Source organism: Vanessa cardui, chromosome 4 (assembly GCF_905220365.1).
Source record: "Vanessa cardui chromosome 4, ilVanCard2.1, whole genome shotgun sequence".
Lineage (NCBI taxonomy): Eukaryota > Metazoa > Arthropoda > Insecta > Lepidoptera > Nymphalidae > Vanessa > Vanessa cardui.
Genome location: NC_061126.1, coordinates 5346692 through 5370936, shown reverse-complemented (window position 1 = coordinate 5370936; position 24245 = coordinate 5346692). Strand labels below are relative to the sequence as shown.

The following is a 24245-nucleotide window of genomic DNA, read 5'->3' as shown; positions in this document are numbered from 1 at the left end:
ACACGATGTTTTACTTCACCGCCGAGTATATATAAATAAATAAAGTAATCAAATTAAGTTTCAAGATATGAATATTGCATATATTTATTAAGTATTATATGGGACTCACCAATGGCCAGGACGTTGAGTGCGCACTAATACACCGGAATAATTAATCCAAACATTCTCCTTAAAAATGCTGTAGACAGTACAGTGTTTTAACATCTCTACCCAAAGCCAAAGGATCAAGCTGGTAATAAAGGGCTTGACCGTTGAAAACTTGAACCGCTCTGCGTTGGATACGATCAAATTGAAGGAGGTATTGGGGAGCACCTGCCCAGGAGTGAAAGCAGTACTGCATGTAAAGCCGATTTTGCGCCCTGTATAGTTGTAGGCGATGGACCTACAAGAAGTATCGTCTTACCATGCTGAGCACAACAAGATTTATTTAAATCAATTTCAATTTTGTCAATTTGGCTTTACCTTCCGAATGACTGACGAACTATAAGATATTTGAAATATCGCCAATATATTCCGATACTAGCTGTGCAGCAATGGAAATATTCTCAAATAGGTTTTATATAATATCTTCAGTATATTCTATCTTACATTAATACCAGGTCCGGTACCAGGCCTATTTAACCATCTATATGTATATTAAAATGTTTGTTTGTCTAAAATATAGCAAACAGATTATTTTTTTGAATATAAAAACATATTTTATTTAAGAGCGATGTGTGATGTATTGGATGTTGAATATCGCTAATCTTTGTTTTGATTTAACATGAATAAATCCATTTTAAAAGGAAAAATAAACTATTGTTTATACGACACAACTTAGATGTCGCATCGGCTAAATTCGTAAAACCGCTCACATCCGAATTAAGTACGCTATCTCAAATTATCAATATTTATTTCTCACGCTAATAGGATCTTTGCACAAACGTAATAACTTGTAATATCATATGACCTAATATATTCGTCAATTTGACGCGTCGATTGACATGCACTTGCTTTCTCTGACGCGTGAATCTATAGCGACGAATAGCGTCGAATGACGCGATAGGGAGCTATTTCTATTCGTTGTGTAAGTCGGCAGTAATCGGTTTTATTTTCATTCCATTTCATTTTCCGATGCTACATCTAATTACATTAATTACATCTAATTACATTTAATACGTAAAACTATTTACTCGAGTACGTACTGCAAATCCGCTACTATAAAGTCTACTATACTACAAGTTGCTCCAAAACTTTATACAGGAAGAATATTAAATAAAGTATTCAATATTTTTTTCGTGTTTAAGTTATATACAGGCCAATTATACTAACAGAGTCTCACTTCACTTTATTGCAATGAAATCGAAACGTAATCGTTACCGTTCCGCCGTTTTTCCTATTCTATTAAAGCAACAATCAAGTTGGAACGAAAAAGGATCGAACTACAATCGAAATCAAATCGTAAAAGACATAAATAAGTAGAAATTCGCCCTCAGTCACGTTTAAACTGAGGTTTAATTTTGTGAAGAATAGTAGAAGTTGGATCAGAATATAATCGGGAACGAATCACAATCGATGTTAATAAAGTTGGCCTACTGTAAGATTTACTAATCGAATAACAAATGTTATTTTTAATTTTATAAAAAATTACAAATAGTAACATTTACATATAATATATGTTTATAATAAATAAAAGGGAAAAATAAATTGTTTATAACGTTAACTGGTTTTTGGTTGTTTACTACATTATAACTAACGTGCAAATAAATACAAATGCTTTTCTACGAAACTTACCATGCCTATAATTTAGAGTTTGTTCATTTTGAAGACTTTACTTAAGTAAAAAGTTTATAGATGTTGTTTAAGAAATGTACTAAATATATATTAAAAAAAAAGAAAAATAAAAAGGTTTTGCCCCTGAACAATTTACACACAGTATACGACGACTCTATTATATAGTATTATCTTTTAACCTAATTTCTCAACTAAATTGCACTCACTGGTTTAACAAATATGTTTCAAGGATTGTTGACGACCGAACGACCATGTTATGTTTATCGAGTTAAAAAGTTAAGTTCATTGTCGTTATATAAATAAAATGAAAGGGATATACAAAAATACCTGTCAGCCCTGAAGTATTTAAATAGTTTTGTCATCATAAAATTATGATAAAAAATAAAAGTAGGTATACATACCATATTTAACTTTAAATTTAGATGTAGAAATGACTTTTATATATAGTCAAATTATTTTAACAAAATATACTATTAAAAAGTGGTGTTTCGAAAAAAAATGCCGAAGTGCATTCTTCAACACAAAAAATATTCTTGGAAAACTTTCAAGGAAGTATTTTTTATTTTTTTTTTATTTTACAACATCCACAGACTCGCAGATGCCCGTGCCTTTTTTTACATTCTATTTTTATACATTTTGGCGTTTTATATTTTAGGCTAAACATTAGCAGATCTTCGCTGAATTTCATTAGTCTTCTTGGGAGACGTGGCCCAAACTGACTTTTTTTTATATATTTTAAAATGATATATAATAAAAATATGTGTCAAGGCAGTATTAGATTGATAGTTAGGGATCTGACTTCTAAGTTCCAACAAAAATCCGTTATTTTTTTTTATTTTGTCATAGTGATTCATTTTAGTACCATACAATTAGGGTCGTTATCGATTTCAAATTTCAATATAATATTCTCACAGACACATAGAAAACGATAAATACTATTGGGACACATCTGCGCGATTGTCTCGACTTTATCACCGAATGAACTTCCCCCGCTCTCTTTCCCTTTTCCGTCACTTAATACAATTTTAATTTTGTATAACTTAGAATAGCATTAGAATTATCATACATAATATAAGGCAATGAGATTTACCTACGTGAATCAAATCAATCTCTGAAAATCCCATTTTTCTGTAATTCCGAGTATTTATTTATATACCACAGCATTCAACCTACGTAAAAGTTAATATCGTGGTATTTAACATGTTAAAAACCATAATTAATTTTAACGTTCGTTTAAAATCAAATAGTCGCCGATACTCAGTGACACAACACGGACGGTTTAATTACCTTTGATCGATATATCGAAGCCTATTTATTATTGAAAAAATGATTGCTACATTGATATTGTTGATTTTAGTATTGACCGTTTTAACATCTTGGCTAATATTTATTAAAGATTGTAATACGTTTAATTTTTCGGGACCGCGACCTCTTCCTTTAATAGGCAATGGACTTTTACTTCTAACGAAATCCAGGGGTAAGTCAAGATATAAAATATTTTTGAGTGACATTTGAATATTGTTCGAAAAAAATACTATAAAAGTTTCAGCTTCATTGCATATTGCAATGGACATGTGCGATTACTAAAGTTAGTTATCTTTAATGTTCAATTAATCAGTTATTTTAAAAATAAAAAATAGGGTATCCTTAAAATACCGTAATGAACATAACATTATACTTTGAGAATATTCCTCACCGCTATAAGATTTTAGCTCATGCGAGATGACTTTAGATGTTCTTGAAATTATTTTTAAAAGCAATTAAGATACGTGGTGCTATTACGGTTATAGCATAGCAACTGTTGTCATCAAATATTTGTTAAGAATTGATAAATGTTGCATTCAATAAATTAGTAGTATAAAGTATGGTGCTACTGCATAATATTTTTATAAATATAACAGCTCTACTGGTTAAGACATAAATATTGTAGGTTAAAAATAGTAAAGTAACATACGAATATTTTAATTTTTTTAAAGCTTTATGCAGACTCTAGTTACCACTCTCATAACACAGATTCTACCGTCAAGGAGTAAGAGTATTTTTGTGTTTCTGTGAGAAGAGTATTACACAAGGGACATAATATCCAACTTCTCAATATTGGTGGCGCATGGGCGATGTAAGCAATTGTTAATATTTCTTACACAGCCAATCTATTTGCGGCGACCATTTACTATAAAGAAGCAAATAAAAAAATAAGATCGTCATTAATTCGACTTAACGTGTATTGTTAATATCTAATTTTATCATGGTGAAGTACTTTCGCCTAGTGTAAAAAATATGTCTGATGATGATAAATATTAAATTTTATATGTAACCTTAAAAAAAATAGCAACAGTTTTTATGTTTTTCTTTTTCTTTCACATAAATCAAATCACTGACTGCAGTTGAAAATATTTTTTTCGTTTATTTTTATATATGTTTTTAAACTTTATTGATTCTATAAATACTTTTATGACTTAACAATGTTAAAAATATAAAACTTCAGTTATTTCTGATGTTCATTTAGTTACAAAACCATTTTAATGACGCACGCTTACGTGTGTACTTGGATACATTTTATTTAATTTCTTCTTATTCTGATTTTAACGATTACTAATCCGCTATAACTTGACTGCAATACCTAAAACCAATCGAAACAGATAATAAGATCATTTAAAATAAACGACTACAATACTCCGGGCTGAATATTGGAAAAAAAAAACAACATTAAATTCTTAAGGTTATTAAAGATAAAGAAAATACTGTGCATATTAAAAAAATAAACAAAAACTACTTAATACCTGGTTTTTTTAATACTATAGTCAGACATGGTAAGTGGTCACCACTGCCTACTCATCAAGGTACTGAAAGAAATATTAACAATCCCTTACATCGCGAATGCGCCACCAAACTTTGGCAAGAAGATATATGTTCACTCATCCTTCGAGCCGGAATACAACAACACTCAATACTGTTTGAAGGTAAAATGTCTAATGAGTGGGTGTTAATTCCATAAAGGGATTTGCACAAAGCCATACAACAAATTAGTTTTTCCTTCCTGAACGTCAAACGTAATTAAATCTTAACTAAACAACTCAATCCATTCTATCTCAGAACCTTTAACTCTAATATCCATAAATAATATTCACAGCTAATATATACAGCTCTATTGGTCAATATTCTGTTGTTGATGCTAATAATAATAGTAAATATTTTGGAATTGTGCGTAGCAAACACTTACGTCGTAAGGATCACATTGAGCTGTTAACAAATAGACTCAAGACTTTGAGAATAGTTATGTGATTCGAAAGGTGTATTTTGTTTGTGCATTCGCTTGTCGCATTTTGTCTTACATTTTGGGATAAATCAATTTGAACTGTTATGATTCAAGCAAATTTTTCCGAGTGTTACCATTCTTAAATATTCTTTAGTTTTAAATTTCTTCATTAACTATTTTTCAAAATTGCAAAAACTTGTTTATTGTGAAGGTACTAGGGTAGAAAATGCATTATCAAAATTGATATTCATTCATCATATTGTTTGTAACCAAATATTTTGTTTTAAATGTAAGTTATAGAGCAAAATTTTAGGTAAGATTGAACATAGTGGTCGAATGTAACCGATAACACAGTATACTTGAGAATCACTTTACATTCGATATTGGGTGCCATTTATCATGCCCAACAGACTGGGCACAGCATACGCTGTTATAATGATTAAACAATATTGATACTGTTAGATGAGTATGTATATTTTTATCTAGAATGTTAAACAATTTACACTATGATAACTGAGTAAAATTAGTAATACATTTAACTTTTCTAAACGATATTATACTAAATCACCCTAAAAGTTTGCCTACTCTTATGGGCTAGTGTTTATTGTAATACCAGTAAATACTAGTTTAAAAAAATATTTTGGATAGTACACTAATCTGCGCCAACAATTCCAATATTTTTTTTTTTTTATAAATATGAGACAACATCACATACATTACTCTGATCCCAATGTAAGTAGCTGAAGCACTTGTGTTATGGAAATCAGAAGTAACGACGGTACCACAAATACCCAGACCCAAGACAACGTAGAAAACTAATGGTAATCTACATCGACTCGGCCGGGAATCGAACCCGGGACCTCAGAGTGGCGTACCCATGAAAACCGGTGTACACACCACTCGACCATGGAGGTCGGTCAATTTTAACTGGCGGAAAACTAATTTAGTTAGAAACCTGTTATATTCTAAATTGTGTTCTAGCATGTAATGCTAGCCGAGAAAGTGCTGTGCGGAGAAGTGTTTAGGCTGCTGTACCTATATACGAAATAGTATTTAATGGTCAGATCTTATTAAATAAAATTATTTTTAGGATTCCTGCCTCTTCTTCATAAGTTAAGGGAACAATATGGCAATGTATTCAGGGCTCATCTGCTCCACACCGTGTATGTTGTGCTGTCACACCCAAAATATATTGAGGTTACTAAATAAGTCTCATTATATATTTATATTCACTCATTAAACTCTGCATTTGTAGAACGAAACAGCGTGGTGTACGAAATAAAACCTTATCCTTACAAGGAGTCTGTTTTACCTTTAATATTTAAAAAGCGACTTCTCTTTACAATATTTGAAACGGACAGTTAAAATGCTTGATTAAATAATAACGCTATTATTTTTGTGTTTGTTTATTTCTATTAATATGTTTTTAATAGGCTGTTATGTCTCGCAACGACCTAATAACCAAGGGATACTCGTATTATTTCCTGAAACCTTGGCTTGGCGATGGACTTCTTACATCTACAGGTACGAGATTATTAATTATTTTATACATTATCACATCACATTAACATCTTGTAAATATAGAGAAAGATTGGAGCATATTGAACCACGCTTTACCATCGCGTTTTGGTGGATACACATGTGGCAAATTTCGTTGAAATTAGTCACATGCAGGTTTCCTCACGATGTTTTTCTTCACTACCGAGCGCGACACAAATTAAACACATGACAACTCATTGGTGCTTGCCTGGGTTTGAAGCCGTAATCATCGGTTAAGTTGCACGCGTTCTAACCACTGGGCCATCTCGCCTCATCGGTTGGTTGGTCGGTAAAAAATTCTTTCACTCAATGTTCGGTATAGTAGTTGTCTAAAGTGATAGCAGTGTCAACTGCCTATAAGATTAGTTCAAAGTAAATGTTTTATGCTACAAAATTCTTCAAAGTAAATTCATTAACAGATGATTCGGTTTCTCAATACTCTGGTTAACTAGGTCAATGACGTTTTATCACCAAAGTTCCAGTAAAATGACGTCATCACATATATTTTTAAAGATTTAAGATAATATCTTAAACTAATTTGATTTAGTTAATTATTATAGAATGACGAAATTTAATATCGTTACAATCATTTTATTTACTTAGGATAAGGGTGGATAGATATAACAACATAAACATTAATTAAAAATATTAAAATATACTTATAAAAAGATCTTTAAAAACGAAATATTATTGAAAAAGTATTATTTTGAACCAAACTCACAGTTACATTAAACTTTATCAATCTACAACTAATATTAGTTGAAGATTACTTTTTTCTCTTATAAATATAATTCCTTAATTATAATATGCAGATTAAGGGATGGGCTCATTGACACAACAATATTATAAAGTGAATTGGTTTTATCGATATACTAAGCAATAATAATACTATTTCAATACTATTTCAGCAGTTTCTTAGAATATAAATCCATATAATATACGAGCTATAAAGCTGCTAAGATAAAGTTATAAAAAAAACTGGTGCTGCTTCTAAATACACACCTATAAGTCTATAACAAACCAGTTACGTAATATTGTGTATGTGTAGAAAGATATGGGATACTGGAATACAGCGGTAAAGTTGTCTACTTTTATTTACTCACCACCATTAAACTTTAATAACAAGCAATTATTAAAACATTTGTTATTTAAATATAAATCTTTGAAGGCCACAGATGGAGAACAACGAGGAAGTTCTTAACGCCGGCGTTTCATTTCAAAATCCTACAAAACTTTCTACCAGTTTTCTTGAAAAACGAAAAGATACTGATTAAGAAATTACAAAACTACACCGATGGTAGAGCTTTCGACGTGTTTCCTATTATAGCTTTAACGGCCCTGGACAATGTCACAGGTAATCAATGTTCCTAATAACACTATTTTTAAGATTTATTACCTGAGATTTATTACTGAGACCTGAAACAGGAAACAGACACAGGTACAACATACATCATGCAAAGTAATGTATCAGGATGCAAAGTCGTTCTGTATTTTTTTACGATGCTTTTCGGTGATTTTCTCGACACGATACGGCATCGAAGTTGCTTGTTTTGGACCTATGATATTCTGTGTCGTCTGAAACTACAAAACCTAAAAAAAGCAATGGTTTATTTCCTAAAATGAAATTGTCATCTACAGACCTACATTTCCAGGCCTCTTTCTTCCTAGTATCCTAGGACGAAAGAGGCCTGAGAAAGTTCTTAGGCTTGTATGAACATCTAAGCAGTAGTGTTGGAAAAAAGCCTAGTACACTTACAAAGCTGCTTACAAAACTAAGTTAAATATTTATTTGCAGAATCTATTATGGGTGTTTCTTTCGATGCTCAAAACAATAGCGAATCTAAATATGTAAAGGCGATTGAGTCGTAAGTATTGTATAACCAGAAATATTTTTATATTATTGTACGAACTAACAGTAATATCATGTTATCAATTTTAGTCTGACCAAGATCCTGTCATTGAGAATGCGAAACCCGTTCATAGGAGAAGACCCAATATTCAATTTGCTTCCGTACAAAAGGATACAAGATAAAGCCACTGAAATTCTTCATTCACATACAAGAAAAGTTATCAATTTGAGACGGGAAGAATTACAAAAGTCAGAAATAAATATTAATAATTTAAATGAAAACTCTGATTTAGGTATATTTATATCGTAACAATATTTTGCATAGTATTAAACTTAAGATAATTTAAATATTTCCTGTTTTTTTTGGCCGAACCCCAACAAAAAAAAGCGAAGGCGTCCAGTTAAAATCTTGACCCGTCTAATAATTTATCTCGGGGTCACCGGTGTGAGCCAAGTTCGAAAATATCATGATTAAACACGCATGAATGAAATTAAATTTGCCACATACGTATAAACAAACATTCCTAAAAATACACCCACATCTGGATTAATATATCGAAACTTTTTTTGTACTATGACAAAAAAAATCATTGCTCTAAAATTAACGATGTATTTAATAAATTTCAATGAATAATTTTGTATACAATGAATTTATTAATTAACTTGTGTGTTTCAGGCATAAAAAACAAGCATGCATTTTTGGACCTGCTCCTTCTATCCGAAGTTGACGGTAAACAAATCAGTGATGAGCACGTGAGGGAAGAAGTGGACACATTCATGTTTGAGGTGAGTTCCGCGTAGATCCGTTACCAGTGTAATCATATCGTGTGTTAATAGTTTAAAAAAAATATCTTATTACGATATAAAAGACAAACTACATAATGTAAACTATTCAAGCTATGTAATTTTTAGGGTCACGATACAACGACATCCGGACTTTGTTTTGCGCTATATTGTCTCTCGAAACATCCAGAGATTCAAGAGAAAATTCTAGAAGAACAAAAGAGCATCATAGGAGAAAACTTAGACAGAGATCCAATTTATACGTATGTTTACATCTTTTCTATAATTTCCGTTCATGGTAAAATATGAATAAAACACCTTATATTTCGCTAATAAAAAAGCAATTACACAAAACATATGGAAAATTGGGGTCTTAATAGAAAGTCACGCGCTTTAATACGGCATAGCAACAGGGCTGTATTTAGGAGAGGGCAACCGGGGCAACTGCCCTGGGGCCTCCACATTAGTGGGGGCCACAGTTTTCAGCAAGTTAACAAATACCGAGATATAGTCAAATTATAATAATGTTATTATTTAATAATTTAAAAGTTACCGATACAAGTAAATAAATCATTGCTTACTGATTGAAATAACAAAAGTAATTAATTCATGATAATATAATTATTAGCTTGTTCACGCTTCTGTTTGTCTAGAGCCCCCACTGCTTTGTGGCCCGGGGGCCTCCAGACCTTAAAATCCGGCTCTGCATAGCAAGCTTCACTATCTCTTCTATATTCTGGTATTACAAATTCAGAAGAAAAGACATCTACCTACAAGAACCACATCGTTAGCAGATCTTTTCCCAGCATTAGAAAATTAACGAAATGTTAAAATATTATATTTTTGTATGTAGGGAAGTGCAACAAATGAAATACTTGGAAGCAGTTATCAAAGAGAGTCTTCGCTTGTATCCTTCCGTACCTGTCATAGGAAGGCTCGTTACGCAAGATACAGGTAACTTTTAGTATTTATAAAATAATAAACTACACTTTATATTTGAATTTCAAATAAATCTATGAAAATGATTATTAGGAGAGTATAGACAAATTTGAACTCAGTCAAGTCTGCATACCTCAGGGTATGCAGACTTGTATGAATTAACAAATGAGTTAGAGGCTCATTGAATATTAAACCCTAATTAAGGTTATTTTTGATATGATATTTTTTTATATACAAAAACTATTATAAATAATAGTTGTCGCTGATTCTTTAAAAACAATGTTAGCATATAGTTGTGAGAATAGATTATATAATTTTACGCATATCCTGAGGCAACGATAAATAACACATTCTTAAAAACATCCTGAAGAGTCTTGAGCTCCAAGATCGATTAGCTGTTTTCTAATAAATTGATAAGATTATTTTTTCAATATGTATCTGTACCAACTAAAGAACCTACTATACTATAAAAATAACCAATAATTATGGCATTCCGAAAAAACAAATTTCACTAATCGAGCAAAATCTAATCTCAGGTATATTTTTTTTCAACTGTGCGAAGCCAGGCGTGGAAGGCAGACTATATTTTAGTTCTAGTATTGAATCATTCAGCCGCGTAACAGTATATGTCGTGTCAAGGATGCATTGGACATTAGATAATAATCTATACAAGGGCTCGACATATTATGTTACTTGAAATTAAAAAATATAATAAAATAAAATATTACAGGAAAAGTATAATTGTGTAAAGAGGTGAAAATTTAATACCAATTCAAGTATTAAATAATATCCTATAGTAATGTCAAACAACAACACCCGTAATTTTCCCACTGCTGGGCTAAGGCCCCCTCTCTCTTAGACGAGAAGGATTGAAACATGTTCAATGTCAAACCTATATTTTAAAAAATAAAGTCCAAGCTTAAATTTTATTGTTTTTGTTGAATACTTGTAGACTTTTTTGACAGGCTCGATGATTTAATGTCCCGAGGCCTAGAGTTCAAACCCCAGGTGAGGCCTATGAAAAGTGACTAGGTTCTCTATTAAAAGATTCTCAGACCCGCCCGGAAGGAAGCCTAGAAGTCGGAAGCATGTAAAGCCGTTAGTCCTGCGTTTGAACTTTTTCCGGTCATTTCGATTAGCGTTCCATCGGATAATGGAAGGGCATAGAGTGCAACTGTTATTAATAATATAGTGCAGAGTGTAATATTTACTTTGTTGTAAATAATACCTTAGTAGTAAATAATTGAGATTCGCCACCGGGTCGTGGCCGGAATTTCCCGGACGATATCGTCCGCACCAATGATGTTCTAGTAAACAGATATGTCATTAACGCGCAAAAAGTGAAGACTAGAAAACGTCCTAATTGGGACGTTTGCCTTTAGTCGTTTTCATCATAATTATGCCAGTAATACGTTATAATACATCATAATTATGTAGTAATACGTTTTGCGTAATCAAAACATCTAGTTATCCCTTTTACTTATTGTTTTTATCAAACTATCCTTTTTACTTGTAACGAAATTTAAAATAAACGGTCCCCGGCGCGGCACACTTTTTTCTGTTGTTTAGTATGGGTATAACATATCCGTTTATTAGAATATCATTGGTCCGCTCTAATTGATTTAGATACTTTTTGAGAAATTAAATCTTGTATTTATACCTAGATAATTTAATCATTTCTACACTTACCTGATATTATGATATCACATATTAACAAAATAATTTGTAATTATATAAAACTACTAACACCAAAAATTATTTTTTATTTAAAAATACAGCAATTTTTCTCTCTTTCATCACTTTTTTAACTACTTTTATCTTTTTTTTTTTAATGTTATATGGGGGAGTATTAAATGCCAGTATTTTTAACAAACATTACACCTATAAAACCTTACGATAACAATATAAATTAAACATTGATGTTCATAAAGCCAGTTATATATACATAACATTAAACACAAATTAACCTTAGCTCCAAACATTTAAAAAACATTTGTATAATATTTTATTTTACTTAAATCGAATGGCACATTGATTTTATTAATTGGCTTACTGCCCTTGATTTTTTTTTATCTTTGACATGGTGGTATTTATGGCGGGCTTTTATGAAGTGTTCCACGAATATAAATAAAAATGGCGTTCGTCTAATAAATGTCGTAGTAATTATTAGTTAAAGTCGATTTATATGATGAATTATTTTTATAATAATAACGTTTTTGCATATTTGATTAATAATAATTATAATATGTACCTGGTGTAACGACAAATATAATACCTGATTTGTAATATTGACTAATAGTCATTCATCCTCCTGCCCTTATGCTAATGTTATTTGGGGTCGGCGCAGCATGTCTTCTCCTTCCATACTTCTCTTACAGACGTCATCTCACAAGTAACATTCTTTCTAACCATATCGTCTTTCACACAGTCTATCCATCGTTTTCTTGTAATATTGACTATGTAATAGTATTAGTCAGAAAAAACAATCCGGATCTATTTTGTATATTTTTAGTAAAAACTGTTTTTTTTTCTTTTACAGAGATAGCGGGATTAAAAATAAGAAAAAATGCATCAATCCTTGTTAACATTTTCGAGATGCATCGGCATCCCGACGTTTACGATAATCCTATGGAGTTCCGACCTGAGCGATTTGACACCGCGTCAGCCAGTTCAGCGGTGAACGCTTTCAGTTGGCTTGCGTTTAGTGCTGGGCCTAGGAATTGTATTGGTAAGAATTGAATTGAGCCAAAGCCTGTTTAAAATGCTTACGGAAAATATATACATATATGAAATCAATTTATATTTATGTATTTAAAAAAAATGCTACCAACCGTCTATAATCTATATTTAATATGGAAGATCTTACAAAAGGCAAATCATCTGACAGACTAATTCTATTGGGTAGGACAAAGATAGATGGAATATGAACTCTAATTTATTTTTTTAATTGGGATCACTATTTAGTTAATCAGCGGGTTTATCATAAGCAGACTATTTAACTAAACTAATTATTTAAAAGTCTTGGGCAAATTTTCACAGATTCTCTTCAAATCTGTAATATATGTATAAATTCCAGTGGTTAGAACGCGTGCATCTTAACCGATGATTGCGGGTTCAAACCCAGGCAAGCACCACTGATTCATGTGCTTAATTTGTCTTTATAATTCATTTCGTGCTCAGCGGTGAAGGAAAACATCGTGAGGAAACCTGCATGTGACAAATTTCATAGAAATTCTGCCACATGTGTATTCCACCAACCCGCATTGGAACAGCGTGGTGGAATATGTTCCAAACCTTCTCCTCAAAGGGAGAGGAGGTCTTTAGCCCAGCAGTGAAAATTTACAGGCTGCTGTTGCTTGCTTGCTCGCTGTAATACCGTTAGGTAGGTATTAGACGAACAGAATTGTTGACTATATATAATTATAACTTTTAGGTCAGAAATTTGCTATGATGGAAATGAAAGTCACTATTGCTAGTATCATAAAGCATTACATACTGCTGCCAGAGAACATGCAAGATATAGGGCTCTGTGCCGAACTCATATTGCGATCAGATACGGGGGTTAAATTGAAATTGAAACCTAGAGAAACATTATAAGAAACACTACAAATAAAAGTAAAATAGAATTGGTCATTGGACGACATAAAATATTAGTCATTATTTTGAGAATGCTCCTGCTGCTGAGAATGTAATATCAAACAAACTGTACAATGTGTAAATAAAGATGTCTTAAATATATTTTTTTACAATTTACATTTTATACCACTAATATTGTGATAAGTAATTAAACAATTATGTGTAATATGTAGATAATTTGTTTTTTTATTGTTGTAATATTGTTGTAAACTGTTTCATTGGTCTAATGGCTACCTTATAAGGCCGCGAATTTGGAAATTCTCGAAAAACCGTCTTTTTCATTTCTGGCAAGAAATTTTCAGAAGCAACCATCAGTCCGATTTTCGGAAGTTGGCGATGATCACACACGAAGGTACTTCTTCAGAAAAGTGTGTTGTGTTACTGCACCTAAACTACAACTACTAGATTTTACAGTCCTATCTTATTATGAAAATTTGGGAATAGAGACTGAACTGCGGTTATGCAAATAAAAGCATTACATAATATAGTCTGCGCATCATCACCATATATCACTTTCGGGTATGAAGATATAAATATAAAAGCAATAAATAAAATTTTAACAAAAAGAAAAACCGACTTCAAACAAAACAGTATTTTAAAACAAATTAAAATGCACTAAAAAGTAATAAAAATAATTGCATATTTAAGATATTTTTGAGAGTCCTCCTAGGTAAAATGAAATGAAAAATATTAGACTACTTAAAAGTCGATTTACGATTATATAACATAGTTATAGTTATTGTTATATTTGGAGCCGGTGTCAATGAAGCGTGTGCCTGTGGCTGACACCGACTCCAAGTATAGCAATAATTATAACTACATTATATAATCGTAAATCGACTTTTAAGTAGTCTAATATTTTTCATTTCATTTTACCTAGAACGGAAGTTCAAATATCCAAGTAACCCATAAATAAAAGATTCGACCGAGTATTGCTAACGTGCTCCTCAGAATTGTTCCGTTCCCTCCCGTTCCCTTAATTTGTCATAGATCCTGTGCTCAGAACCTTACCAAACTTTCACCAAACTATCCTTAAAGTATATCCTTTATAATAAAAAAAGAATCATCGAAATTGGTTAACGTGATTTTGAGTTATTCACCTATTTGTCGCGCATATACATAATGCAAATTTAAGACTTATATCAAAATCGGTCCACCCAGTAAAAAGTTATGAGGTAACAAAAAAAAAAAAAAAAAAAAAAAATACAGACGAATTGATAACCTCCTCCTTTTTGAAGTCGGTTGATAAAGCAATGCTGCAAAGCAATAATTATAAAACATTTGATGGAAAAATTTATCCGCTCTTTTTCTTCTAAGAACCAATAAAATAATCTTATCTTAATGGATATATTGTCTAAGACCGCTGGACGCGTATTTTTATGTATATAACAGTAGCTTAAACAGAAATTTTATTAAGTTTCATTTAAATAAAAACACACGTAAAGTCATTTCTTAAGGATTTAAAGAAAAACTGTCTTTTTCCTGCTTCAATATAATCTATAATGCTACTAAATCCGGGTTTAGACTGAATAGTATGTTTATCGCTGAGTAAGGCGGTATTAAATATTTATTAACTAAATGATAATAATGCGATTAGTAAGAGACAGTATTTGTAGCTAGATAGGCATTATTTATATTTCAGTTTAATGGACATCATTAATATAAATAACCGATTAATATGCGTAAACAGATAAAATTTTAACTTTAAAGTTTTTTTTATCACTTTCTGCTATAACTTATAGCGCGTAAGATTTCTAGGAATTTGACCTGAAAAATGAGCGATTATGTAAAATAAATTATATTTATGTAATAAATAATTAGTAAGGTAAAATTTAATATAGGTATTTATTCTGACTCAGTCTTTATTCTCACTTTTCACGTAATTGATTCCTATTTTAAATATTAACAATCAATAGGAATATCAAATAGGTATTAATGTCCAATATGTTATTCACTTTTTGACAATGGCCTGAACCTAATTATTATGTAATCTGCTATAAAGTTAAATTTAAATTGCGTGATAAAAATATATGTAAATTGTATAATCACATTTAATTACGCTATTTATAAAACACAGTACAGTGGGTACTGTAAATGTATTTGTATTATTTGGAAACACAAAATTAGTCAACGCGTCATAAATATAATTACAAATATGTACTCTAGCTGTAGTAGTAGTAGTGTAGCTAGCTCTCCACCAGTTATATCATATCATATCATAACTGGTGGAGAGCTAGATTAATCTAAGATAATCACTATGGATTTGCGAAAAAATGGCGTTTTGAACGTCGACGAAATTGTTAAAGGAATTTACGACGTAAGATTAACGTGGAACGAACTGGTCAAGTTCAATTGTGTTATATTGTAAATAAATTTATATTAATCATAAACTATAAGTGAATAATATGTCTAAATTATTAGCAAATCGCATAAAATACGTAAATCTAAGTTTTGGAATTAACTATAACTCAAATATACTCATCGTTACACTCTTATATACAATAATTAAATAAATATTTTTATGATATTGTTTGCCGAACTGGCAAAATTGACTTTAAGGGCTTTTTTCTCATTATAACCAAAAATGTATAGAAATCACCTACAAAAGAAACAAGTTTTTTATTTCGATTTCGATAAGCAAACATTACATTGGCGCAATAACTACTTCCATTTGTCAAAGACTGAATAACTTGTAATAACTAGTGAATAATGGCACTATAAATTATATAGTGCCATTATTCAATAACTAAGTAAGCAACTTTTTAATAAATATAAATATGTACATATTCAATGGTCAAGAAATTACATACAAACTACTTCCAAGGCAAAGTTAAACTTGGTAACACTGGCCAATTTATCAGTCAAACGTCAAGTGTCACTCGCGACATCAATAAAATATTGTAAATAAATATAATGTTGGTTTCAAAAACATCAAATAAAAGAGATCCATTTAAGTATTTATAAGTTACTTTATGATATTTGTCGGTAGAGTTAGCAGAAATTATTCTAAGCAACACACTGAACCAATATTGGAACTATTTATTACTTCTATAACAGCAACAAGAGTATATAGGTATGTCTGCTGACGCCTTAAATATATCTCGTCGAAAGCTTAACGATGCCCTTGGTGAGAAATCTACAAAATATTTCAATCACATGAAACAGTGGTTTCGCATGAAACTTACAAAAGAAGAATTTGATACGGAAGCCCGCGCCCTGTTAAGCCCTGATCAGGTACATTATCACAACGAATTCTTGCTAGCTTTATTAAACAAAGTCGAAGGTTTGGCAGAAACTTCAATAACTATCGCTCAAGAAAAAGCAAGTACTCATAACAGGAATAGTAGAAGACATAAAAGAAACTCTCGAACATCTGAAAAGTCAAACTTTGAACCAGCAGACCTATTGGAATACTTACCACCTAATTCACCACCTGGAGCTGGTAGCGATGGAGTCAAATATGCAACACAGGTGAGGATAAAATCTTTTTATATATGACACTATGTGTCACACTTCAGGGCTAAATATTATGTTCTAGTAAAGGATAAATAAATTTTATGTATCTTACTTATCCAAATATTTAATTGACTCACATAATAAAAGAAATTTCCTCATATCACTTATTATTTATAGTATTTTTATTGATATACTTACTACTGCTTCAATCATAATTGTAAATAATTATTTTAAAGAACCAACAAATAAATATTAATATTGCAGGAAATATTCCTACCAGACCATGCGCTGGTTGTGGGCCGGTTCATGCTAGCAGCCTGGGAACTTGGATTGGAAGGAGCCGACGATGAAGCTGCAGATCTCATTGTAGTTGCTGTACAAAACTTTCTCAAAAATATCATAAGCACTGTTGTTTCACAGAGAAAAGGTTATAAGTTACGAAATGAACGATTCATGTATGACATTGGAGCAGATATGCCTAACATCTGGCTAAGGAATAGTAATAAATTATATGATCCCCAAAATGATGGAAGAATCAATTTAGATGACAGTGTTGATGCATTGGGACCCAGATGTCCTCCGACCATAGATGAAGTTGAACATTCAACGGCATTTGAAATTGCTTGCAGGTGAGCCTCAATATAAAAAAAAAAACAATAGACCAAACACTCACACATCGCTAAACACATTGTGCTTTCCACTGCTAATTATTATTGTTGTTCTCAAGAAAAACAATTATTTGCTTATATAACAATTCATTTCTAATTTTAATTTATAAAGATTTATGGATTTTAAAATCACAATATCATTAATCATTTTAAAATTGTAACATGGTAAAATCTAAATTATGCTTTTATTTAACTCATACTATTTGATTTGCAAGAAAATTTTATATCATTTGTCATTCATAAGAATAATTAATTTGCTTTCTTTGCACAATTTTTTTAATTATCAGAAATATTGAGCGTCACTGGCATTTCAAACAGGTCAATGAGACCAAACTCATAGGTGCACAACCTGTACTAACCTATGGTTAATAGTTGAAACAGGGAAGTTACTTATAAAATTATGTTATCGGTTATTAATTCTTGTTGTATTGTTTCAGTGTACAAAATCCGGAACCAAATGATGACAAGTTATCCATATATGAGTTTTACAACACATTATTGACACATAAAAATGTTATAGCTTGTCATTCTGTTTATGCTGTAAATATGGAAAGATTAGCAGTTATGTTAAATCACCCTAGCTATTAAATATATCATTAATAAAAAATCTTTTAATTTTTTTTTATTTTAATTTATAACAGATAAAATATTACATCACAAATGTTACAATACAATCTTCATAAAAAATATTTACATTTTTTTTTTAAATATAATATTAGTTAACAAACAGTATAGTAGTATAATTAAAATTATTTAACAAACATTCATAATTTTTTTTAATTACATAATGGAAAAATATAATATTCTTATTTTTAAAAATACTTTCATAAGTTTAGTTTGCTTAGAATTGAAATTTATTTTAAAGTGGTAAATTGTTATATTGTGTGGTATCTGTCTACTGAAAATAAATGTTAGAGAATAAAAGAAAAGATTCATAGAAAGAAAAATCAAGAAATAATTACAATTACATTAAGTTACATAGGTTAGATTATTTTTAATTGATAAAAATAAGTTAAGAAAATAGCCACAAATATATAGTCAGTTACAATCCAAGACATTTTATTTGATCAAGTTAAATATGTTATATGGTCCTAAAAAAAGTCATTTCGCACTATTCTTACCAATCGATATAAATAGTTATTCTTAAAAGCTCATTTAAAAAATGATTACGGTGGGCTCTGTGACCGAGACATGAGTGGTGAAGTTCCGGGCTCCCCAGGATCAGAGGGTGACTGCACAACAACAGTTGGCACGCTTCGTCCTGGCTGTGGAGAGTGTTGTTGGCCTAAATTCTCAATTTCTATCACTTCTGGCACCGCCGCTGTCTGGCCTAAAACCCTTCTCTTCTTCCACGCTATAAAACCCAGTGAAGCAAGTGCGACTGCGATTAATATACCCCCAAAGGTAACACCGGTGGCTGATGCTGTAGACATCGTGTACATACCTAGAATTGTCGGAAAAAAGTTCATCTACTTTAAAAAACAGTAATTCCGAGTTTTATTTATGGACGAATAAAAACTTATTATTTGTTAAGAGTTACGTTAAAAGAAATTCCAAAATACACACTAAACAAATACTTTTTTTGCAACTTTTTATGCAAATTACTTGTAACTAAAATTAGGAATATAGTTAATATCGCACTCAAATTGTTACCAAAGCAATTATAATGTGTTAGATATTCTGATTTATGTGAATTATGAGTTTCGATTAAATTTATGATAAATATTTTATGCAGTATCGAATGATACGAACCTTCGACCTCTAATCTGATAACGTCGATGTGCTCCTTGCCGTCATCGAGGCCGGCTCCGCACGTCCATTCCCCGACATCATCATACTTAACTTTACCAATAGTCACTGCACAGTCTCCTCGGTCGAGGCTACTATTTGATGGATAATAGTACTTCTTCAAAATAGGTCTGTAATTTTTTACATAACATTTTTAATTATATCTCATAATTACATATTATAAAAACAAGTCGCTTACCGCTGTCTGTCCCTACGTAGGTATGCTTAGATCTTTAAAATAACACAACGGATTTGAAAGCGGTTTTTTTAATAGATTGATAGATTCAAGAGGGAGGTTTATATGTATAATACAAGCACAATGTAGTAGAGAATAACTGAAAAACTGTGAACATTGTAAGAAGTCTGCAGTATAATTTGTGTCAGAATTCCAATCGTGCGAAGCCGGGGCGAGTAGCTAGTAATAAAATAATTTAAACGTAACCCATATGTATAAATCTGATGATAATGTGTTTACATTAACTGGTGTTAATACAAATTAACCTAGTAACAAAGTTGTTATCAGCAAATAATTATTTACTAATCACCAACCGTTGATGATATAATATATGAAAACACATCTTTTGTTTTTCTAAACATTTCGTAACGCAAGTTTACATATCAATTGATTCGTCAACGTAGTAGACTAGAGCTATGCATACTATGAATTAAAATTAGGCAAAAAAGGTACAACAGATACAAATGACCTTATTGTAGGAACACAATAAGGTCTTAAATAGCTTATAACACTTACTGATCTTCCGTAACTGTTGAGTCTATGTTAAAAGATTGTCCATTGGGCGGTTCAAATCGGCAATAGCTCAACGGCATTAAGCCCCTTGTAGTTGCGCATGCGATCGTTATCGGCTTCCCTAACTTTGCTGTAATATTGGGTTCTACGGCTGCAACTTTATTTACTATTCGCACTTGTATTTTTTTTATAGTTTCCAATCTAACAGACTGCCTTCCTATATGACAACCCCATTCACCACTGTCCGATTTTGTTGCTTTGATATTTTGAACGCATTTACCATTTGTAACAGCGCGGTCTGCAAACCTGTTTCATAAAATTTATATTAGATATTAAACTCGCCTTGTTAACTCATATTATAAAAAAAATGCTTTGCGTTAGAGCTTTCTGCAAATCCTTCAGAGTAGCCACTTAACCAAAATCCTACAGTCAAGCAATAAATGCCAAAGGGACAACATCTTAATACCCAAAGGTTGTGAGCGCGTTAGTTATAATGTCTATAGGCTATGGTTACCACTTGATACTTAAAATGAGGTGTGATGTGATCTATATCGATTAAGTAAGTGGACGAGCTAATGGCCACCTGATAGTAAGTGAAAATAGTTGGCGGATTGTTGATATAGGGAATGATTTGTACTACAAATTTATTCTGGTAGTGGTCACTATTTGCCTAATCGGCCCATTGTGTAATTCCGGCTGCCTTAGACATGAAAAATGAGTATATTCGTGGTTTCGAGAATAGTTAAGAATTCTTACAAATACGTCAAATAGTGCCATCCCCTTAATTATAAAAAAAGAAACTTAATCAAACTGCATATTCACTAACTTTCTGTATTACGTTAGGATGCCAATGATTCCGTCTTTTAACGATATCAGTTATTATCAAATAAGTAAGATTGAAACAAAAATAGGAACGGTACTAAATTCATCCTCCTGCCCTTATCCCAATTTTATTTAGGATCGGCGCAGCATGTCTTCTTCCATATTTCTCTGTCAGACGTCATCAACGTAAGTAACATTCTTTCTAACCATTTCACATACTACTAACGGTACTATATCATGTAACAAAATCTTATAACTTTCTTGGAAGTCAGGTATGTTAAAAATGAAATTATTGTTTATCACTAAATATATATTATTTAACCAACCTCAATTTGTTTTGGTTGTGGATTATCAAACAAAATTAAGCTTTTATCGAAACAAATAACATATTGTTTATTAGTAGTATACTTATGTAAATAAAATAATATGAATAGCAAAAATAAATAAAACATTTTCTGGACCCTATACCAATTTTAGATATATTAAATATAATACGTATTCATTGATAAATTTTTAACAAAAAGAAAAACCGACTTCAAACAAAACACTATTTTAAAACAAATGAATATGCACGAAAAAGTAATAAAAATAATTGCGTATTCAACATATTTTTTAGAGTCTTCCTAAGTTAAATGAAATGAAAAATATCAGACTACTTAAAAGTCGATTAACGATTATATCATGTAGTTATAGTTATTGGTATATTTGGAGCCGGTGTCAGCCACGGTGCCCTTGCCCCAACAATCAAAAGAAAGAAGCGATACGAGCCCCTTGATTGATCCAGTATATTATTGTGTAAAAGGTAATTTGTAAAAAACATATTAGTCAAAGTATTCTCGTATTGTTTTTTGATAGTTTTTTGATAGATACTGTAGGGTTTTATTGGCTGACACCGACTCCAAATATAACAATAATTATAACTACATGATATAATCGTTAATCGACTTTTAAGTAGTCTGATATTTTTCATTTCATTTAACTTAGGAAGACTCTAAAAAATATGTTGAATACGCAATTATTTTTATTACTTTTTCGTGCATATTCATTTGTTTTAAAATAGTGTTTTGTTTGAAGTCGGTTTTTCTTTTTGTTAAAAATTTATTTATTTTTCGATTTTAAGTGAAGCTGATGTTGATTAACTAATTTTTTTTTTATATGGATAGATTAAACGTTCCGTTTATATGAGTCAGAAACTACTTCGAGGACAATTTCAAAGGAAACTTGCGAATAAAGCAAAAATAGACTTTCGAAAATGCGGATTTAATACGTGACGCGGCGTAAACTACAAGGATCCCTCGAAAGAGCTGTAATCGAACTCAGCAAAAAAACTTTGAAAAAGACCAACTATATTTCGTACATCATATGACATCACATCACATACACAAAATTTGATTAAAGATAGTAAGAAATTCTGCCCCATATCGCACCCTAACTGCGAGCCGTATAGGAGTTCCATCACTACATAGTATAAAACAAAGTCGCTTTCTCTGTCCCTATATCTTTAAATCTACGCAACGGATTTTGATGCGGTTTATTTTAAAAGATAGTGTGATTCAAGGGGAAGGTTTGTGTATATAAAACATGAACAATATAGTAAAGAAACACTGATAATTTTAGAAGTTTGCGATGTGATGTCGTATATAAACAAATTCTGTAGTATATTTAGTATCAGTATTGCACCCGTGCGAAGCCGGGGTGGGTAGCTAGTTGATTATAATATTCGACTATGATAATTACATAAACATAACCACATTACGGAAGGTGACTCAAATATCCAAATAACCTATAAATAAAAGATTCGACCGAGTATCGCTAACGTGCTCCTCAGAATTGTTCCGTTCCCTTCCGTTCCGTTACTTTGTCATGGATCCTGTGCTCAGAACCTTACCAAACTTTCACCAAATTACCCTTGAAGTATATATTTTATAATAAAAAAAGAATTATCAAAATTGGTTAACGTGATTTTCAGTTATTCACCTATTTGTCGCGCATACACGTAATGCAAATTTAAGACTTATGTCGTTTTCACATGGATACCATCATCGGAAAAAAAAATAAAAAAAATGGGACCCCACGGGAAGCACTACCTTTCAAACAAAAAAAAAATTATCAAAATCGGTCCACCCAGTGAAAAGTTATGAGGTAACAAACAAAAAAAAAAAAAAAAAAAAAAAAAAAAAAAAAAAAAAAAAAATACAGACGAATTGATAGCCTCCTCCTTTTGGAAGTCGGTTGAAAATTGTCTAAACTATATGCAATGGTATCTACTAAAATATTCATGAGAATTCTAAACAATAAACTTATAACATTACACTTCATTTACGACTCATTTAACTACCTAGTAACTAAATAATACTCACGAAAACCGTTTTCCACTGGGATGAACGAAACCGCAGTAAGTCATAGGAAAATCAGACTTGCATTGTATACTTATATTTTCATTTTCTGATGCTAATATAGTTTCTTTGCCATCTATTTTAAATATCCTATATGCTGAAAGAGTAAAGTTACACTATAATCGATCACCGAATCACAAGGAATATGAGGATTATAAATAAATCGTACCATTGATGTGCACAAAATTTTCACTGGAAATAATTAACGCCAGTGCGACGAGATACTGGCTAACGCTTATCATTTTAACTGTCACTAAGACGGTGTTAATTGTACTGTGAACCGACTACCCTCCGGCCTAGGTAATGGCAAGTGATAAACGCTTACTACATTAATATCATGTCAATAGGTCGTGATTTTACGGCAGACTTTTTGATAATGTAGTGATGAGAGTGACTACGAGTTAATGCCTGAAATTTGTACGTTTTAGTACTAAATATTCATTTTAGGGTTCCGTGTCTTTATAAAATACAATCGCTTTTGTTATTTTTTTAATGTGATATTATATTGTTCTTAGTAACTGTACCGATTATTTTCGGATAACGCTTATTTATGTAATACAAAATACGCATAAATTATTACCCGTTAAATAGT

The 24245-nt window shown here is 31.3% G+C and overlaps 3 protein-coding genes across 3 annotated transcripts; 2 read left to right on the top strand and 1 right to left on the bottom strand.

Moving 5' to 3' along the window:
* Positions 1-3029: 3029 nt before the first annotated feature.
* Positions 3030-14292, top strand: LOC124544195 (cytochrome P450 4d2-like). Its single transcript, XM_047122655.1, has 11 exons — positions 3030-3250; positions 6120-6226; positions 6463-6553; positions 7737-7922; positions 8364-8433; positions 8508-8710; positions 9094-9203; positions 9330-9463; positions 10054-10154; positions 12679-12867; positions 13573-14292. The coding sequence occupies exons 1-11, from the start codon at positions 3100-3102 to the stop codon at positions 13734-13736; spliced, it is 1506 nt and encodes a 501-aa protein (XP_046978611.1). The 5' UTR covers positions 3030-3099; the 3' UTR covers positions 13737-14292.
* Positions 14293-16630: 2338 nt separating this feature from the next.
* Positions 16631-18508, top strand: LOC124544118 (transcriptional adapter 1-like). The gene is made up of 3 exons (XM_047122563.1): positions 16631-17246; positions 17496-17860; positions 18337-18508. The coding sequence occupies exons 1-3, from the start codon at positions 16851-16853 to the stop codon at positions 18485-18487; spliced, it is 912 nt and encodes a 303-aa protein (XP_046978519.1). The 5' UTR covers positions 16631-16850; the 3' UTR covers positions 18488-18508.
* Positions 18509-18990: 482 nt separating this feature from the next.
* LOC124544279 lies at positions 18991-24045 on the bottom strand. Its single transcript, XM_047122756.1, has 5 exons — positions 23823-24045; positions 23618-23750; positions 20439-20741; positions 19652-19818; positions 18991-19343 (listed from the first exon to the last, which is right to left on the bottom strand). The coding sequence occupies exons 1-5, from the start codon at positions 23893-23895 to the stop codon at positions 19066-19068; spliced, it is 954 nt and encodes a 317-aa protein (XP_046978712.1). The 5' UTR covers positions 23896-24045; the 3' UTR covers positions 18991-19065.
* Positions 24046-24245: the final 200 nt, after the last annotated feature.